This window comes from Acartia tonsa, chromosome 5, assembly GCF_053477335.1.
Source record: "Acartia tonsa isolate MP-2025a chromosome 5, ASM5347733v1, whole genome shotgun sequence".
Classification (NCBI taxonomy): Eukaryota; Metazoa; Arthropoda; class Copepoda; order Calanoida; family Acartiidae; genus Acartia; species Acartia tonsa.
Window position 1 is genome coordinate 29,991,782 of NC_137264.1, and position 20,512 is coordinate 30,012,293.

At 33.0% G+C, this 20,512-nt stretch overlaps 1 protein-coding gene across 3 annotated transcripts in view; it reads right to left on the bottom strand.

The window, feature by feature from the left end:
* Positions 1 to 11,111: 11,111 nt before the first annotated feature.
* Positions 11,112 to 20,512, bottom strand: part of LOC145319246 (uncharacterized) — a 45,611-nt gene continuing 36,210 nt past the window's right edge. Inside the window, exons 43-57 of one of the 3 annotated variants that reach the window (XR_013879787.1) lie at positions 20,301 to 20,510; positions 19,539 to 19,643; positions 18,819 to 18,932; positions 18,199 to 18,312; positions 17,860 to 17,949; positions 17,231 to 17,312; positions 16,921 to 16,988; positions 16,409 to 16,588; positions 15,324 to 15,411; positions 14,969 to 15,066; positions 13,492 to 13,638; positions 12,912 to 13,132; positions 12,553 to 12,631; positions 11,866 to 12,070; positions 11,112 to 11,396 (exon numbers count right to left, since the gene is read on the bottom strand). Coding sequence is in view for 1 of the 3 variants with exons in the window: in XM_080161252.1 (XP_080017378.1) it covers positions 11,978 to 12,070; positions 12,553 to 12,631; positions 12,912 to 13,132; positions 13,492 to 13,638; positions 14,969 to 15,066; positions 15,324 to 15,411; positions 16,409 to 16,588; positions 16,921 to 16,988; positions 17,231 to 17,312; positions 17,860 to 17,949; positions 18,199 to 18,312; positions 18,819 to 18,932; positions 19,539 to 19,643; positions 20,301 to 20,510 (1,689 nt within the window). In the remaining 2 variants the exon portion in view is untranslated. Of the gene's footprint in view, positions 12,071 to 12,552; positions 12,632 to 12,911; positions 13,133 to 13,491; positions 13,639 to 14,968; positions 15,067 to 15,323; positions 15,412 to 16,408; positions 16,589 to 16,920; positions 16,989 to 17,230; positions 17,313 to 17,859; positions 17,950 to 18,198; positions 18,313 to 18,818; positions 18,933 to 19,538; positions 19,644 to 20,300; positions 20,511 to 20,512 lie in introns of all 3 variants that reach the window. The other 2 variants (XR_013879786.1, XM_080161252.1) reach the window with 2 other exon arrangements.

The window sequence follows — 20,512 nt, forward strand, 5'->3', positions numbered from 1 at the left end:
TAGAATCCAAGCTATTAAGCTACAGAGCTGTACTAATCAGTGTCCCAAAATCTAATTCAGCATGTATTATACAACTTAATATTTCTTATCAAGCATCCTTAAAGAGAGGTACAACTATAGAGGTTCCCATGTTCCGGTGTGCTCTAGGGCCTCTAGAGTGTCAACCGGTGCGAGTGTCACCCTAGGGCCGCGACCAATGGCCACAAATATACTAGCATTCTCTAGGGCCTCTAGAGTGTCATCTAGCTGCAATTGCTTGTACACAAGGCTCTCAATTGCATTTGTGTCGTGCGTTTCAGTCCCTAAAGCTCCAAACGCCTACAGATAGCTGTCCTTTAATCTCTAGTAATTTTGCAAAACTTAAAATATTTGTATCTACTATATATGTAATTGCTAACCACGTTGATTCCTAACCCTCAACTAAGAATGATTCTATTTTTGCACTTGAATAATTCCTAATCAAGTTGGAGGAAAGAACTCCACTCTTTACTAACGTTTTCCAAAGGTACTAGGGCTTTCTAACAAGCTTTGATATTAGCAACTACTTTGAATTTCTAAATAAAAGGAATCATCAAAGTATTTTGAAGTTACTTTATACTTAGACAATATAGTAGCAAAGGTCCTTTAATAAGTTGTACATGTAGACTATCATAACTTAATGAATATCAACTATATACATAACCACTAATCACGCTATTCCCTCCGCAGGAATAACTCCGCTCTTTACTAATCGCTTCCAAAGGTACTAGGACTTTCTAACAAGCTTTAAATTAGTAATTATTTTGCTTTCTACGAAAAAGTCTATTAGATAAAGAATATTTAAATAATAAACATTTACCAAGATAATATAGAGGCAAAGGTCCTTTAGTAAGTTATGATATGCTTATAAGTTAAGTTTTTAAATTAGTTTTTACTTTTACTCTTAAACTGCTTATGTAATGGCAAAATTAATACAAAGACCTAAGTGTTGTAAACACTTCCACGCGAGGATCTCCTATTATTTATTAACTTTAGTGCAATAAAGAACTGTTGTCTCACAACTTCAAGTTCAAATTATTCAATATATACCAAAGTGAAAAATGTACTAAGTGTTTATTGTTTATACTTTATTGTTGATTAAATGTGAGTATCATAGTTTAGTATTGTATTCTAACATAAGTATAATAATGTTTTTTAAGTTATTTTCAATTACTTTATATAAGGTTTAATATGTTTTATGACAGTTAAAACATATCTTTGGATTTGCAAAGTGTAAACCATAAGTTCTTAATAAGAAAGTAAACTTTAAACTTATAATATTTGATTCTTTAAGATTTTCTTTACACTTGACATGTAATTGTTTGTTATCCAAATACTTTGAATAATAATCATCAAACTTCATTATGTTTTGTTAATTTACAAGTCCAAAGATATAATAGTTAAACTTAGATAATTTTGCTAAAGATAGATTTTTTTTAAGCAGCATAAGTATATGATTTTTCAGAACTTAGACTATTTCTCTAGTTTTGAGCTTCATTTGATTTTTACAAGTCCCAACAGGGAACTTGTAAAATTTCTATAAATCTCAATAAGAGTAAAACAGAAATTAAGATAAATGAAAAATTGATACACATAAAAATAAACACCATTCTTATAAAAACTAACAGAATGGTTAAGAAAAGAGATAGTATACAGATAAACACATTAGATAGGTTAAACATTTAAGAGATACAGAGGTTAAATAAAAGGTTACGAGTGAATGAGTGTGCAAGGCTCATTGAAAACCAGATACTTTGCTGCTCTATTTATACTAAGATCTTAGAATGTTCTAGAATTTGGTTAATGGCATAATATGATGCAATCCTAGCTTTTTTGTGCATTAAAAAGTATAACAAAAACTTCTACATTAGTTTCTGTCATATAATAAAGAAGTTTCTAGAAATTTACATATGATGCAATACTAGCTGTTTATGTATTAAAAAGCATAATAAAAACTTCTACATCAGTTTTTTGTCATATAATAAAGAAGTTTCTGGAAACTTACACATGATGCAATATTAGCTTTTTATGTATTAAAAGTATGACAAAAACTTATTCATTGGTTTTTGCTTGTATAATTAAAGTGTTTCTAAGAACATTCTAGTATCTATATACAATGATATAATACAAAATAATGATGAAATTATTGAATCACAATAAATAACTATAGTTTTTGTTTCCTACAAAAAGTCTAGAATATTCTAGATATAAAACACAATTATATAACTGTGAACTGTTGTGCAATCATAGTTTTTGCTCTTGTAAAATTGTAGCAAAAACTGCACTTTCTGTGGGAAACTCAAAATATACTAATACTTGGTTTTTTTTTATTTATTTTATAACTACAATTCTTTTTATGTTTTTTTTTAATTTTTTTTTTGAGAACTTATTTTCTATCTAAATTTACTGGACTTTAGTCAAATTGATTTTTGTGTATTTTTAATAAAAGTAAATCAATACAAGATGATTACTTATGAATTTATTGAAAAGTCCTACAAAAATTTAAGTAAATATGTAGTTAAAAGTTTGAGGTATGCATACATTAAAAATTAAATTTAATCATGGTCTAGAAAGGGAAAGCTAAAACTTTTAATATTTAAATAATATATAAACTTAAAGTTAAATTTATAATAATTTTAAAACGTTTTCATAATTATTCCGACTGTAACTTACGGGATGACTTGAATCTTATTAGATATGGCGGTATTGATTAAGCCAGGCTCTAAAAAAATGTCAAATAGAAACGTTACATACCTTAAAAGGCCTCTAGGGGCAATTGTGGAAAGGGAAGGGCCAAAGGGGGTAGACTACCTTTAGTTCTTTTTTAAATTCACAGCAAAGAAAAAAGTTGAGCGTCCTAACGCTTTAACCATTATTGTTAACCTACAGAAGGGGTAATTTCGTGTATCATCATTGAGGATGTATATCAATTTATCGGCCACTGTCAAATCCTTGTAGATCGCTGGAGTTTGGCCGACTATCAAATCTATGATTATTCTGACAACTAAATTCTGTCTAACTTTTATGTTATAATCGCATCATGTTAAGACTGTGGTCTAAACATGATAATTAGAATGGAGTTATTTGGTAGATAGATCTATTCATTATGATGCATTATTTCTTAAAGATGAATGTGTAAAAAATATCATTACTTTAATGATGTTCTTTCTTTCAGTAAAAAGATTTTTCTCTCGCTTATCTCAATAAATCATAACATGTTGGTTAGTTGTAATGTAGCTACTCTATAATGAGATTTTTCCTTAAGTATACATTTATATATTGTATCAAGGTAGGGACGGGATATTGTACTAGTTCCCAAAGTTTTCTCGTTCTGTTATTCATTGACTTAAATTAGGGTACTTGTATTAATGATTGGTTGGTTGGTTCAAACTAGAAAAGCCCAAACTTTTCAATTAATAAATTTATTCACAGCAGCGGCAATTTTGTTTGCTATCTTTGGTTATGTCATTGTTCATTGTCTTATACCTTAAGTTCACTGATAAAAATAAAGAAAGCTTATAGATATGAAATATAAATAAAACTAGCGGTTTTGCCCCAAGAGGTAATGTAATGGTTTTAATCAACCCATTTTTTTCTATTTTAGATGTAAAAAGTAAAAAAAAATTGGGGGGGGGGGGGCTAGTTGACCAGTCCCCATTTTTAGTAGCGAAGCTACTCTATAATTCACAATGTCCGTCCATCCGTGATTAATGAATTGGGGAAACGTGATTTTCTCGGCTCCTATAAAAGATAGAAGGCTGAAATTTTTTGACAACATTTCCATCCTTAAGGAGCACAATTAACTATAAAACATCAATGGCGGTCGGACTGCTTTTTAGCAGGTTTTAGGCTATTTTTTTTATTTTCCAAATTTTCCCCATATCTTTGGTGTTTATGGTCTCCCAGCCAGAAAGTAGCGTCACTATCGCGCTACTATAGCGCACGATATCTTGTAGCAATCGAGCACGAGTTCTTACGATATCGCTAAATAGTCGTCCAATGCACATCGACGATATGTTACGATAAATGGTCGAAAAGGTACTTAGAGCTGCGCGATACACCCACGAAATCGTAAGCGATATCGTAAGGCTCGTAAGCGATATTGTGCCAAAATCGTGAATAAATAGTACATTTAAAAAATATTTGACATCATGTAGTTTTGTTTGTAAATATAATATGTAAGCAAGAGGTTGCATAAAAAATCCATTTCATACTGTGCATGCAGACAGAGAAAGAGAGAGTGAGAGACAGAGAGAGACATGATGTAAAGAGAAACCTTTCTCTGTGCCCTTCTACTTAATGTATACTCTCAATAGTTTTCAATGAAATTTGATAGAGTATTTTTGTGTTAATCATACTGGTAACTGAAAGCAATGATTTAAGGAATATTTAGACACACATTTAAAAATGTTGTCGTTTAGAAAAAAAACTTTTTAAAAATACTTTTATTTGTAATATTAAACATAAACACATTATGACAATTTTAGTTATCAGTTATATATTTATTTTGTTTGACAACAGAAAAAATGCAATATATTTTTAAAAATAATGTGAACTTCTAGCGGCCAATTTATAAACTATATTTCTCACAGAATGATGTTGATTATATGTTGGTTGTGTGTCTGTTTGTAAGTGTGTGTTGACACACATAAAATGCTATTGTTTACGATTTCTTAGGGAAATCGTGGTTGCCGCGATTTTTACTACAAAATCGAATTAATCCCTAGCGATTTTTTTCGATTTTTGCTATAAAATCTTAAATAAGATTTTGGCGATAATATACTACATATCGGATGCGAGTTTCCTTACGACGTTTCTAGCTGTGCTGATTTTCAAAAATTTTTTCAGTTAAAGATATTAAAATTAAATTTCCCGTCATTTTAAGAAAACAACAATTACGGTCAGACTGCCTTTTTGCAGGTTTTTGGCTATTTTTATATTTTTCACATTTTCCCCCATATCTTTGGTGTTTATGGTCCGATTTTCAAAATTTTTTCAGTTAAAGATATCAAAATTAAATTTCCTGTCGTTTGAAGAAAACAACAATGACAGTCAGACTGCCTTTTTGCAGGTTTTTGGCTATTTTTTTTTATTTTTCACTTTTTTACCCATATCTTTGGTGTTTATGGTCCAATTTTTAAAAATTTTCAATTAAAGATATCAAAATTAAATTTCTGGCGTTTTAAGAAAAGAAACAATGGTGGCCAAACTGCCTTTTAGCAGGTTTTTGGCTATGTTTGACATATTTCCCCATATCTTTGGTATTTTTGGTCCAATTTGAAAACTTTTTTGCATTAACAGTTTCAAAATATTTTTTCCCATTGTTATGTGCATCTAGTATGCAATTTACTGTAACCGTCTTCATTTTCATCAATAAATCTATTCTTGATTTTAATAAATACACTTTAAATCTACTGCTACGTATTCCCATCCACAATTTTTTTGTGCTTCGCTACTTATGGATGTTGTCATCCTTGTTTAATTTAAAAAAGAAAATATTTTTTTTGGGTGGGGAGGGTATTTTCTTTGTTTGGGGGTTGGGATTTCAAATCCCACAAGAAAATTACTTAAAACCATTACAGGAGCAGTAGAGTATAGCCCAATCAGTTCAGTGGTTATTAAGATATTAAGACAGACAGACATCGTTCTACTATGTATTATAGATATACTTAAACAACGTTTAAGAATCAACATGTTTGAAATAGACATTCGAACTTTTAAGTATTATAAAGTTGCTTTGCTCTCTAAATTGAAACGACCTAACTAATTCAGAAATTAACAGGGAAAAAATTGTCGTCAATTTAGGTTGTTAACATCCAGTAGGAGGGAAGGGGATGGGGTAAATGGGGGGAATGAAGGGGTGTCGTTATTTTAGCCGGCTACAAGTTTCACTTTATATTAGAGTACATGAAAATCTGGTGTAAGATCCATTCAATAATAAATCCATTCGTAAAGTACAAAAGTATTGACAAGCAATAAGGAATAATAAAAAAATGGTTACTAATATCAGGGAGAAAGGGTTAGAACGATAGAATTTTAACAAATACATTAATTAATAAAAAGCTATCAGGTATAGTATTTTACAAAGGTTTTGGGAAACATTAAATAATTTTTAATTGTCTTATCCCTGTAGCTAAAGTTAATGAAAGGGATTCTTAATACGGAAATATTAAACTGGAAATATTTGCTTTTTCAAGGTTACATAACTGGTAACCAGGATAATTATATCCATAAGTAGTGTAGCAACAAATTAACAACCTGGGATCTAAAGGGATAAGAAAATGGCCGATAAATTCAAGTACATTCCCAATGATGATACACACAATTACCCCTTCTCTAGATAAAAATTAGTTGTTGAAACGTTTGAACACTCAACTTATTGAGACAACCAATCAAAATTCACTAAAGTCCCCAAAGATGTTACGTTAACGAATAAGAAACGTTATTTTAAATCTTTTGGGACTAGTGAAATAAACAGCCCATTGTCCTGTCTCTCTCTTTGATTAACAACATTATATGAAGCTGTCTCCAAATTTAAAACTTTTGGCCGATACATTTCCTAAGAATATGGCGTCAATCGGAATAGTTTGGCCAAACGTTGTAACATTTGTCCACTTGGAGACACTTTTACTAGGTTTATTTAAAGATAAAATAAAAACAGTAAATCGTCAGTGTTTGTAATTTGATGATAATCTTGTTTTCAATATAACTGTGGTGTTATGTATTTTAAGACGCACGTAAGTGCGAAACATGATTATAGAGCAGCTGCATTTCTAATAAAACAATGATCAATCATTTACTTTTGTACAATCATTACAATTACTTCGGTAATGACATTACTATTATTACTGAATCAAACGCTTTCTTCAAGTCAAGTTAACGTTACCTCATAAGGATATGGTCTTATTATGTTATAGTTCGACTGAGAACTGCTATATTTTCGTATATTGATTCTGGGATAATGTTTGTTACCTAAAATGGCAGATTAGCCGATTTGTCAAAATTTGAAGACGGCTGAAACTTACACAATAAGGTTGAATATTCAGCAGCTATAAAGGTTGAGCAATGAGTAGCCACCACACCCCACCCCCCCCCCGCCCCCCCCCCTCTTACTTAATTTTCAAACAAAATGAAAATAGGAGGGGATTTTTTGTATGTTTGTAAATTTGGGTCTGGTTAGGTTAAATTGGATACAAGAAGGTATCCCGGCAGGGTTGGGGGACCGCAGCTGGAATATGCTGATAACGTTAGTGCTACCCGCATGGATCCCTGTTTTATTTAAAATCAAAAACAATATGTGATGGGGAGGGGGGTTAATTGTTTGATGGGCACCACGAAGGAAAGCACCATTTGAGTTTTAAAATAAATATTTAGGTAAGTGACGCATAATACTGCAGTATATTTCAAATAATTACATTATACCTTTCACTTTGCCAAATAATGTCATATAATACATTAAAGCTTAGCACAGCTACTCTATATTTACTATTAAGGTTCTGTCTGTATATACTCCGTCTGTCTGTCTGCCCGCATGTCCTTCTGTCTTTCAATAACGCAGAGTAAGTTTCAGCAAGTTGCGTAGCAGCAATTGCTCTCTTTTCTTCGTTATATCTTATACTTTATATAACGTAACAAAAACAAGCTGTTTTAAATTTTATATAGTCTTGTAAATTTTCTGCCAAGGATGTTAACTTTTGAACATAATTGTCCTTTTAAAAAAAAAAAACCTTTAAATATATTGAATAGCTTGTTATAATTATATTTGATAAGAATATTGCATAGCCTTATCCACATAATTTTTACAGAAGTGGATTCTTTAAAAAAAATTAGGGTCGCTGCATCGTCAATTTTTTTTAAATCCTTCAAAATCACATAGAAAAATCTACAAAAATGAGATAAAATCATATTTTGATAACCCTACTATGATTTTATTTGTTTTGTAGATTTTTTATATGGTTTTGGAGAATTTTTCACAAAAACAATTTTAGTGAGGCAGCGATCATTATTTTTAAAAAAGAAATCTCCTCAGGTCAAAAGACCATAATTATTAAAATTGCAACCTTATATATTATTTTTATGAACATAAACTTTTTTTTACAGCTTTGCTTCCTTTCAAGTAATCTGCCCTTAGATGAGTTGCATACAATTAAATCCATAGCACAAGAAAATGTAGGGGAACCTAAACCTTGTGTAATCACCAAAACAAAGAATAAAAAGCTTGGCAGCTGCGTGTAAGCTCCAGTGAAATGTCATATTATAATTTTTAATTCAGCTAGATGTCTAAACCTGTTCCTAAACAGACAATCCATCTTACGAAAAATAAAAAGTTTTTGTTTCACACTAGTTTTAATTTGAGGCTTATGCGCGGCTGAGTCACGACTGCCGAGCCCTAGAAAAATAGATGCTAACAACTATTTACAGTAAAAGAACTTTAGCCAATACTTTTAATCTTGTGGAGTATAATTTGTTTACTTTATTGAATAATTCTCAGGCCGCGGTAACTGCTTTCTTTTCATGCGGCTACAAATGTACATTATTATTATTGGTTGAAAAGTTTTAACACTATTAGCTTGGAACCATTCAATAACAATGTAATAAAAGTTACCAAAGTTTTTGGCCAACGTATAAGAAAACAAGAATAATACACATTTGGTACCAGTGTAATTTAAAGTCTAATGTCCCCTCCATCCTTGAAGTTTTATGACTTGGGTTTTGGCTGTAGAATATTTATATGTTGTTGGAATAATTAGCGAGATAAATATTGCAGATTTCCAAAAATATGACAGGTGTTTGCAGCTTGCTAGAAATTACGGCTAAATATTGCAGCTGCCAAGCCCTTGTATTTCTTTCCTGCATGCCCTGGCAAAACAGAAGAAATCCATTAAAACTAATACACCACTAAAATAATAAAAAGTGTAATATTGGAGCAGTGCCATTTAGAACAGTTACTGCTGTTAGGACATGTACCATTTAGCAGTGCAGTAAGGGAAAGGATTTTGGACTGTAAATTACACTGGTATCCAAAGTTTTATAATCACGTTATCTTATTCGTCGGCATAAAAACTTTGGGTTCGTTTATTTAATTATGCTAGTAGACCCTTGACCATTTTCAATTTTAGTTATAAAATAGTAGCCTTCCCAGGACCTAGGAGAAGTTACATTGTAAAGGAGAAACATAACGGTTCAGAGGTTAACGGGATTGTTCGATACAGAAAAAAAACTCTTACTACTTTATATAGTACTAGCGGCTTCCCCCTAGCCTCTAGGGGCTTTGCCCCAAGAGATAATAAAAAAGTTAAGGTGAAATTCGTAAAAAAAAATAAGGACCAAGGAAATCTCCTGCAAAAAAGGACCAAGGATATCTCCTACAAAAAAAAAAATGTGTTTTTTTTAGTTTTTGGGGGGGTTGGGGGTGTCCCACCCCTCAGGAAAATAGCTTAAAACCATCACAGGACCAGTAGGTATAATCCCTAAAAAATAGAGCCCAATCGGTTCAGCGGTTACTGAGATCTTAAGCTTCAGACGGACATCGTTCTACTTTGTATTATAGTATAAGCAATGAATTGTAAGGCAACCTAATGCTAAAATAACTAAAATGGTATTGACATGATCAACATAAGCTGTCTGAACTCGTTATCAATTATTGCAAAATTATACACACACACACACACGCCCAATCATGCACACACACACACCTCGAAACACCCAAGCACACACACATAAGTAGTAGGCAAAGTTGGGATTTGGTGTCCCGTATTCTCATGGTGTCATGGCCTAAGAAACAGTGCGTAGTGTCATTAAAAAATGACGTCATACAAAACAAATTACCAATGGTGGGCCATTATACAATTTACCAGTTAGAGGCTATACAAACTTGCTACCTTGATCGTCTCGGCCTAGAAGGAGTCATGGCCTAAGAAACAGAGCGTAGTGTCAATAAAAAATGATGTCATACAAAACAAAATTACCAATGACAGGCCATTATACAATTTACCATTGGTCAATTACAATTATTCTGGCCCATCATTGGTTATTTGTATTGTATGACGTCGAATCATTTCTTATTTGACACTATACGATATTTCGTGACCTAAGCTGTTTTAAACGGTTATAACTGCTTCAATATCAGGTGTGTGTGTCTCTAATTGGAAGTGTAGTAGGAATGCCTTATATATTGCAAATCCATAACTGAAATGTTGATTATGGTATTAAATTAACCTTTTATTATCACGGACCAGACAGAGCAAACAAAAATTTTAAAATCGTTAATGTATCATTTTTTATCAGCTCCTCAACCATAGTAAATTTATGTGTGTAGCAGTGTGTAATTGTGTGACGTCACACAAGACCTCAAGAGGAAGAGAGAGTGAAAGGAAGAAAGAGAAAGAAATAAAAAATATTATTTGATGTTTCTCAAGGTGTAAGGGAATATTAGAGGTAAAATTATGCAAAATCCTTTTTATTCCGAACTATTTAAAGCTATATCAAAGATAGAACACAAAACAAATTATTATTGGAGAAGAAAAAACATAAATTGTTCTATTCTTACATCTCTGGTAGTTCTGTAGATGCGATAGAATACTTTGTATTGTGTCAAGCTTCCGGCAGTACAATATGGATGGATAGATATTTACAGGGTGCTTCATGATTAATGTCTTTTTTAATCTTAATTATGCATAGAAAATGAAACAATTACACAAAATGCGTTATATATTTGGAAAACCTGTTTCAAATATTTAAAAATGATTATTTCAACAAATTATGCCTCAAAAATTGATTTTCCAAAGGTCTTAATTTTGGAGATGCATGTTTTTAAAGGTTGTGCAAATATGTCCACATTTTTTTAATTTTTAAATTCAAATTCTGCGGCTTGTGTTAATAGTAGAAAAATGTTATGCATACCGTTAGAATCGTCATAAACTCTATTTTTCAAAAATATAAGTACCATTTTTTTCTATCTGTAGTTTGGGAGCTACGTTGTAAAATGTGAGAAAAAGGTTGAAAAGTTGGAACATTTTAACACGTAGCTCCTATACTATACTTAGCATATGAATGGTTCTTATATATCACATGTTGCTTAAAAAAACTTTAAATTATTATATAAATATTTATTATAAATTACAAATGCAAATAAAACAAAAGTGAAATTATAAAATAAATTAAAATACATATTACAAACCTAGGTATATCAATTAACTAAAATAATTTACATTTTCCTTGGAGTAATTTTCAATTCAAATTTCGGAATTTTTTTTTTAAATTACACACCACAATTTTTTATTCAAGCACTTTACATTACTAAAATTTCATATCACATTTTATTTATATCAACAAATTTATTTAAACTGGTATTAAAAACATATAGTATCAAAATTTCCCTAAAACCCTAATTTTGTGAAAATTTAAAATAAAAATATGTAGGTAAGATAGAGTGGTTATGGATAAGTTCTGTCACGAAAAGATTATTTCCCTAATTTCGAGAGGTAACGATTATTGTCCTAGGAAGGATATGCTATGTCCTACCGAGGACCAGAAGATTGCAGATTGGGGGTGTGTCCACATCCCTAAACCCCCTTGATACACCCCACTAAAGCAACCAAGAGAGGAGGGTGTTAGTAACGTCCTCTTAAAAATGAGGACTATAAAGTACCAGGTAGAAAATCCTTTAAGACAAAATTATGTATCTGTCCTTTCATAGAATTTCTAGTCAAGATGTTATGCAAAGAAATTAAAAGATATATATAATTCTATGATTATTATAGGGCTGTAATTTTTATATTTCTTCCTATTCTTCCCAAACTTCGGGGATTGAAAATTTTACAGTATTTTGACTGCGACTAAACTAACCCTGAACCAATCTCAACTAATTTTATATTAATTAAACTATCGACGGCATGACCTATTAAGCCTGTTGCAGTGTGACCGATATGACCGCTTGTTCGCTGACCACACGACCAGGCTACAGATGTTTGACCGGGCTGTCTGATGGTTGACTACTTGAACTGCCCAGCATCCGTTCAGCCTCTCTCGACCTAGGTTCCATTACTCGGATCTAAAATTAATACTTGGTCAAGATTTGTTCATAACTAGCCATGGGGGGTGTACGGTATATTCTGCACAAGATTCATTTTTTTCCCCTACAGCAAAAATATTTATTCACGCTCCCAACCCCCCCTAGTTTTTTACCCTAATAAGAAAAAATATTTAAAGTTCTCTTTATTTTATTCATTTCTTAAAACTTCCCAAATATTTTTCTATTTTTTTACTCAATGAGGGGAAAAATTGAAAAATATTTTGCAGTACCATTTTTTTTCATAACCAGGGATACAAAGATAGATCAGTGTAATATTTTTAGTACTTTTGTTCTCAACAATATCAAGACGCCATTTCTGACCATCTCTTTTCCATTTAAAAAAGTTATAGAACTAAGAATATCAATCTAATGTAACAACCACATGGTGTGAAGACTTCAAGTAATGAAAAAGCAGTTTTAAGGAGATGTTGACACCCTATACGCTTTTGTTTTTAACTTACATGCTGTTGAGCCCTTTGTCCTCTCTCCTTCTGAAGTTCAACATCCAGGGCGTAATTTAGTTTTCTTAACTCACTCAATCTAAAAAATGTTTCATTAAAAACGATGATACAACCCGTCCCATAAATAACAGGGCGCATAAATGTAGACTAACTAAGGACCATGGAAAGAAAACCTAAAATAACCTATCAAAAGCTATTGTTAAAATACGAGACCCGCTACTTCTTTTTCTTTACATGATACCAAACTAATATTAAGGTTATACGAACTAAATGTTCTTAAACCACTTTTTGTTCTAGAATTTTGATAAATTCTGCCTTTGGACGCTTTTCAAAGTAATGGAGGAAGAATGTTTACTTACTTTGAATTTAATTCTAAAATTTGTGTTTGAGGGTCAAGTACGCCGTAACCCGGTGAACTGAGGGTATTATTGCCACCACCAGGCACTGGCGTCATAGCCCGGCTGTTGGCGGCGCTCTCCATTTGTCTCATGAGGCTGGAGAGGCGAAGCTGGAGGGAGTCCCGCTCCTCCAGTAGGGTCAGGTTTAGGTCCTGGATCTCTTCCAACTTGTGCTCCTTCATCTACAAAGCAAGATTTATGTCAGGGATCTAAAGGGATAAGACAATGGCCAATAAAATGATGTACATCCTAAATGATGATACACAAAGTTAACCCTTCTGTAGATTAATATTAGTGGTTGAACCGTTTGAACAAACATCAACCAAACCAACCAATCAAAATTTACTATAGTCCCCAAAGTTGTTAAGCAAAAGGAATAAGAAAACATTTTTAATAAAATTTGAGGAATAATCATGGTTTCTATAATTAAAGAAGAGTAGGGGTGACGCATTGGCCTATAAACTGTTACATCTTATTGCAATGTTGTAAAGTTTTTACACTGGCAATTTTAGCGTTAATTTTAGAGCAAAAAAAACTTTACCTGGAGGGTCTTAATAGCTCTAGTTAACTCTGCTCTAAGCCCCTCTTGATCAAGGTTCGAGTCCATGCCACGTTCAAGTTCCGTCTCCCAAGACCTGATCCTGCTAGACAGTCGTCTGTTCTCTCTCAGGGCGTGATCAAGGTCACCCTAAAACAATTACATTAAGTTTCAAAGAGAGAGAGAGAGAGAGAGGGGACAATAGACTTTTTATTTCACTAGTCTCCAAATTTACAATAACAAGTCTAGTGTTCAAAGGGAGGAGGCGGATGTGCCACTTTTTGAAACCAAAACTAAAAGTCAACAAAGGAACTCAACTAAAAAAAGAGTTACAGGTCTGAGATTTTGCATGGCAGTTGCTTGATAGAGGTACAATATGGAACTGTGAAGAAACGGCAGCGCAACCGCCGAAAACCGCCGAATTTTTTTTTGCAATTTCTCGGCAGTTTTTAGTTTAGTTCCTTTGACTTTTAGTTTTGGTTTCAAAAAGTGGCACATCCGCCTCCCCCCTTTCAACCAATAATTTTGATCTACAGAAATGTATATAAACAATCTTCAAAGCATATAATAACATTCTTATATGCAAAAAAAAGACTAAATTACCTAATAAACACACAAAGGAAAAACTAACCTCTAACCCCTTTTTCAAATTTATTTCCAAATAATCGGGATGGGGGGGGGGGGTTTGACTGAGAACACTGTGGGCTAGAATTGAATCAAGACAAAAGTAAGTGCCGAGCCCTGGGACCTATGTATGGTGAAAAAAGACATAAAACTATGATGATTCCAGGTAAAACCAAAATATTTCAGCGGGGGCTTTTTGAGTAAATTAGATTTGAAAATTTCAAGTTCAATTTTCACTCCCTAGGAGATGCCGCATAATCATGACAAGAAAAGCAAATATTATTTATTTTAAATTTTGAACAACTTTGCTTTTATAAAGTTCTTCATAAAACCACTCCTGAAGGGAGTTAATAAATGGCCATTTTTATCACTTGCTTTGCAAAGGTCACGAAAATTCAGCCTAAAATAAATCATATATAGAGAGGTTTTAAGAAGGACTTCATAAAAGCAAAGTTGTTCAAAATTTAAAATAAATAATATTTGATTTTCATGTCATGACAGTGAGAACTTTATAAGAAACTGCTAAAGGGGTAGTTTCACAAAATGCATTTAAACTTAATTTAGTGAACCGCATATTTTTTCCTGGTTAATTGGTTAAACTATATTTATATGGCATATAATTGAAAAATTTTTAATTTTCTACCACATAGTTTTTAAAATATCAATACTTGAAAATCGTCTTTTTAAATTGCATATTTCAAGTCTTGATATTTCAAAAACTACGTGATAGAAAATTGAAATTCTTTCAAATATATGCTATATAAATATAGTTAAACCCATTAACTAGCAAAAAATATGCGGTTCATTAAATTAAGTTCAAATGCATTTCGTGAAACTACCCCTTTTAATTGTTTACCTTGAGTTTATTATTTTCATGAAGGAAGACCTCTTGATCTATAAATGTATCCGACATCCTACTATCTGTACTGTCTCTACGCAGTCTACCTGGAGTTCCTAAATATAACATAAATATAATATTCTGACATCCTACTATCTGTACTGTCTCTACGCAGTCTGCTGGAGTTCCTGATTTACATAAATCATAATTTAAGAAAAATATTAATTTAGGTTCTGGTCAGGTTTTAGGCTTTTTTCTGGAAAGGGATTTAACTCCACCAACCTCGGAAGAAAAAAGCCCTAGAAAAAAAAGAACGAACCGAAAATGCTGCTAATTATTTTAATTTTAACTGTAAGTATAACTAAGATTATACCTGAAATCGGTGCAGGTCCCAGAGATTCTCCGCGTGCCCGCAATCCATCCAGTTCTTCCCGCGCCTCTTCTAACGCTGCGTCTTTCATCTAGAAATTAATATTTTTTGTCTTTGCATAGTTCAGAAAAACAAGAACAGTTTTCATGAAATCTGAGGCCTTTTTGAAATGAACTTTTCTTCTAGCTATACTAAATCCAAATTAAATGGGTAGTTTCACAAAATGCATTTGAACTTAATTTAGTGAACCGCTAAGTTTTTGCTAGTTAATGGGTTAAACTATATTTATATGGCATATATTTGAAAGAAATTCAATTTTCTGCCACATAGTTTTGAAAATATCAAGACTTGAAAATCGTCTTTTTGTGATATATGCAATTTAAAAAGACGATTTTCAAGTCTTGATATTTTAAAAACTACGTGGTAGAAAATTGAAATTCTTTCAATTATATGCCATATAAATGCAGTTTAACCAATTAACCAGGAAAAACTACCCCTTTAGTGTGAATTAGGGTATAACGAACGCGTAACAAACGTACAAGAAAAACTACTATTGGACCGCTTTTTAGATCTCCCAAGGCCAGGGTCATACAAATGACGAGAAAGTATTGAAATGAGAAGTGAAAACTGGATGCTTTTTTTTCCAAAAAGTCGTAAAAAAAGAAGCATTGCTTAAAATATAACATTTGAATTGCATGGATTATATACTTACATTACAGACTAAAAGATCATTTATTTCATTACTGTGTAGTTGCTTCGCTGCTTATAAACATAATATCCCTTGTTGTTAAAATATTTGTCACTAAGGTAAGATTGGAAAGTCTACCCACCCCCCACCACTTTCATTTTGAGTTTTAAAAAGAAAAAGTATAAAAAAATATTTTTTTTTTTTTGGGGGGGGAGGTCATTTTTATTAGGAGGGTGGAAATACTCGCCCCAAAAATAGATTTTAAAAAACCTTCCATTAACATATAAGAAGGCCCACTATAAAGGAGAACCATATCGGTTCAGCGGTTAGCGAGATCCTTCGCTAAAGACAACAAAAAGTTTACTACTTAATTTACATAATAGGAGGATAAGATATTAACCTGTAAATCCATTTCAAGTTGCAGTACCAACTGCTGTTCCCTTCGTATTTTCTCCTTGAGTTGAGCCACTTCACCTGCAACCCCACCAGCTCCAATATGTTCAACCCCGCCACCAAATACAGATGGGACACCTTTCTCAGATTCAAGGCTTTCAATGTGAAGTTTCATTGACTCCATTTCCTGAAAAGGTTTCATTTGTTTTTTATTTAGTTTCGTCATTTTTAACTTTTGAGGTGTTATTATAAAACTTTGGGGACTAGTGTAATAAACAGCCAAGTGTCCCCTCTCTCTCTGTGTACATCCCCAATGAAGATAAATAAAACTACCCTTTCTGTAGATTACTATAATTTAATTAGTTGAAATTTTTAAAACAAACCAATCAAAATTTAATACAGGTACCCAAAGTTTTACTTATAAATCATTGGGTATCAGTATGATTTATAGTACAAAGTCCCCCCCCCCCTCCCTGACTATTCTACTTGCAACCCTTGTTGTTCAATGGATGTCTGTACCTCTCTTGCTTCTTCAGCTTTACTTTTCCAAACCTCAACCTCCTCCAGAGCTGTTCTTAACTGAGCTCCTGCAATAGTTTAAATTCTAGATTTTGTCTAGGGAAAAAAGATCCTAAGAACATAAGCTATCTAGCTACCCATCTGATCTTTATATATCTATCTATCTACTTTTTTATTAATCAAATGCTATTAATATATGTATAGTTATACCTAAGATATCTTCTCTAAGCTTATCAGCATACTATAGAAAACTTTCTATAATACATGTATCGTATGTATATTGTATATCTATTTATTAATATATGTATACCTAGAACTGAAAGATCTTCTCTAAGCTTATCAGCTGATTGTTGAACTCTTTCTAACTCTGATGAAGTTACACTCATATCTTGCTAAAAACAGAAAAAAATATTAATAGGTATGAAGTTTATGTTTATAAAATTTTTTTTCTAGATTAATTTCCGCTGCGCTGTATCATTAAATGTGTAACCGTTGCCGTAGCCGTGGTCGTGGCCGTAGTCGTAGTCGTTTCTATAGCCGTCACTTCTGCACTTCTGCCAGTGCGGCCAATAAACATGGATTTATAAATGTTTGAAGTGTTTACGTATTATTATTTTTATTATTTTATTTCATATTTTTACTTTAAATTTAAAAAGTGGCGTGATTTAAAGATCGCTTATAGTCGTGGCCACGCGTAGCTAATTTTATTTAAAGATCGCTATTAGGTTAGTGGCTGTACCTCTGGCAGCGGCAACGGCTGTACAAGTAGAGATCAAGCTCTGGATACAGAGCGGATAAGAAAAAAGCATATCTAGTATGGTTTAAGAAAAGCTGGACACTGCTAGATTAGACTAATAAATCAATATTATAATAAAGTACCAAAAGCACTAAAAATATTTACAGCCCAATGTCCCCTCCCTTCCTAAATATACAACCAACCTTAAGCCTGGCATTCTCATTTAGAATATCTTGACTGCTGCTAGATTCAGCTGACTGATAGGCTGATAGCGCGACGGTCAACTGAGCAACCTTAATTTGGCATGGTTACAATATCATTAAAGAAGACAAAACATTTAACAATGATGATAACATTTATTGAACATTAACTCTTTTGTTGTGGAATAAAAGTCGAAATTTAAATTGGATATATCTAAAATAGACGTATCGTTTTTGCTTTGGAGTCGTTTTGTTCTAAAGTAGCTATTACGCCGGATTTTGGCGTTCACATGTTTTATTAATAGTTCGGAATTCTTCCCAACCCCAAACTAATATTTTTACCTCCATTCTGGATCTCTCCTCAACCTCCTCCAGCTGCCACCTGAGCCCCTCCGTCTCCTCTTTCAGCTCCTTGGTTCTGCTGGTCAGATAGGATACCTCATTGTCTTGAGACTCCTTAACACATAAAAGCTATTGTAGTTGCTAAACTTGTACAATACATTCTATGCTAGATGTGAATTTTGCTAGGTATCCTTCCAAATAAATTAGGGAGAAAAAACTATTTATTGACCTATTCCTGAATAACATGATCTGATTTCCATCAGTGGCGTGCACACCGAGGGAGTGTGAAACCCCCAGAAGTGGTAAAAAAGTTATACTTTGAGCCTTAAGGGTGGGTTAACATCTCTTTACACTCCCCTACCGGCTATAAACTGATTTCCATCTAGAATTTTGTGTTCATTAATGGATGTAAAATATACGTGGATATTAGAACACGGGAAAAATTATCATCAATTAGTTTGCTATTTCCCCTGTCATTCTTCTGTCAGTTCTAATGAAGGGGATGGGATAAGACTCAAGAGGGGATACTTATTTTAGCCCGCTTTGAGTTTCAACTCATTAGAAAACATGATAATCTGGTTTAAGATCCAAGTAATAATAAATCCATTTTCATAACATACCTTCATTTGAACAAGTCTATCATGCGCAGCTTCTAATGTGTCCACCTTTTCCTCCAGTCTTGTCTTCTCTGTCCTGACCGTCACCAGGTCTCGACGAACTTCGTCCAATTGACCCTGGTAATATACATAATTAGTGCTTCCCCTCCAAGTGCCCATGGAAAACTCCCCCTATTTTAAAGGTACATTAAAAATTAGGTGAGTGGTTAATTTTTCCTAACCCATAGCCCTAATCCTGAAAAGCTAACCAATACCCAATATAATCTGAACTAACCTGACATAAAGTAATAAACAAACGAAAAAACGACCTTCCCCTTAGCTCAATTTATTTACCTAACTTTATGAAAACTGTTCCTTTAAATTATTGTCAGATAAATGATCAAAATTTAATTGGGTCACATTTACATATATCAATAGTTCTTTATCACTTACTAGCGGCTACGCTACTAGAGGCCTTTAGAGACACTTGTAATGGGGGAAGGCAGTCAATTCCCCTCCTCCTCGATATTGTACAAAATATTTATCTTTTAGCTGCGCTCGGGGGAGAGGGGGTGATTTTCAAAGGAAATTTCTTTTGGGATGGTTGTCTTATTCTTACCATTCCTAGGGTTTATAAAAAGTTACATTATAAAAGAAATAAAATAGGTTCAGCGGTAGGAGAGAGGATGATTTTTCAGACAAAGATCCTGTTACTTTTATATAAGGATAAAAATATTTGAATACCTGAGCTTTGAGAACTTGGGCTTTCATTTCAGCCTCCAGAGTTTTATCCAAGTCATCCATACTAGATGTATTTCCACCTCCCTTCCCTGACTTCAGGGTTTCAACCTAAATGTAATATGTGTTGCTCGGATTTGTTAACGTGTAATAACCAGGGATCTAAAGTCATAAGAAAATGGCCGATAAATTGATGAACAATAACATCCCCAATGATGATAAACAAAATTACCCCTACTGTAGATTGAAATTAGGGGTTGGAACGGAAAAACCCTCAACTTATTGAACTAACCAGTCAAAATTTATATAAGGTCGCCAAAGTTGTCAAGCTAACAAATAAGAAAACATCATTATAAAACTTTGGGGACTAGTGTAATAAAAAGCACATTGCCTCCACTCTCTCTGGTAATAACTGAACGGACCAATACAAGAATGTCAATCACTTAGTTTGACCAACGGGAATACAGTAAGAAGCCGTCACTCTTATTGTGTATTTGATGGAACTACAGATAAACCAAAAATCCTTGTTTGATTGACTATCTAGGGTAATAACTCTCAATAATAAATAATGTTAGGTACTTGAACATTAAGGAGAGGGTTAGGGAGAGTCTTTTAAACCCTTAGCTGTCAAATGATCGAAACCAATTTATCCAAATGAACGGAATCTAATCACTTTTGAGTTTTGGTCCTATTAAAGCTAAAGACTTCTTTTTATTCATTGAGCATACAATTGAAATAAAGTACATAACATGGTCACTGGTTCAGTACCTGTTTAGTAAGCGTTTTGACTTTCACCAATAATTTGCCATTCTTCAGCTTGGCTGTGTTTAATTCTGTCTCAGCCTCTGTCTTGGCAGCTGACAGCTGATCCAATTCTTGTCTCAGCTGTCCAGCAGCTGTTTCAGCGTCGGTTTTTGCAACATTCAAAGCTGTCATTTCTTGACGTAGCTGGCTGATTTCTGTTTCAAGTGCGTTAACCT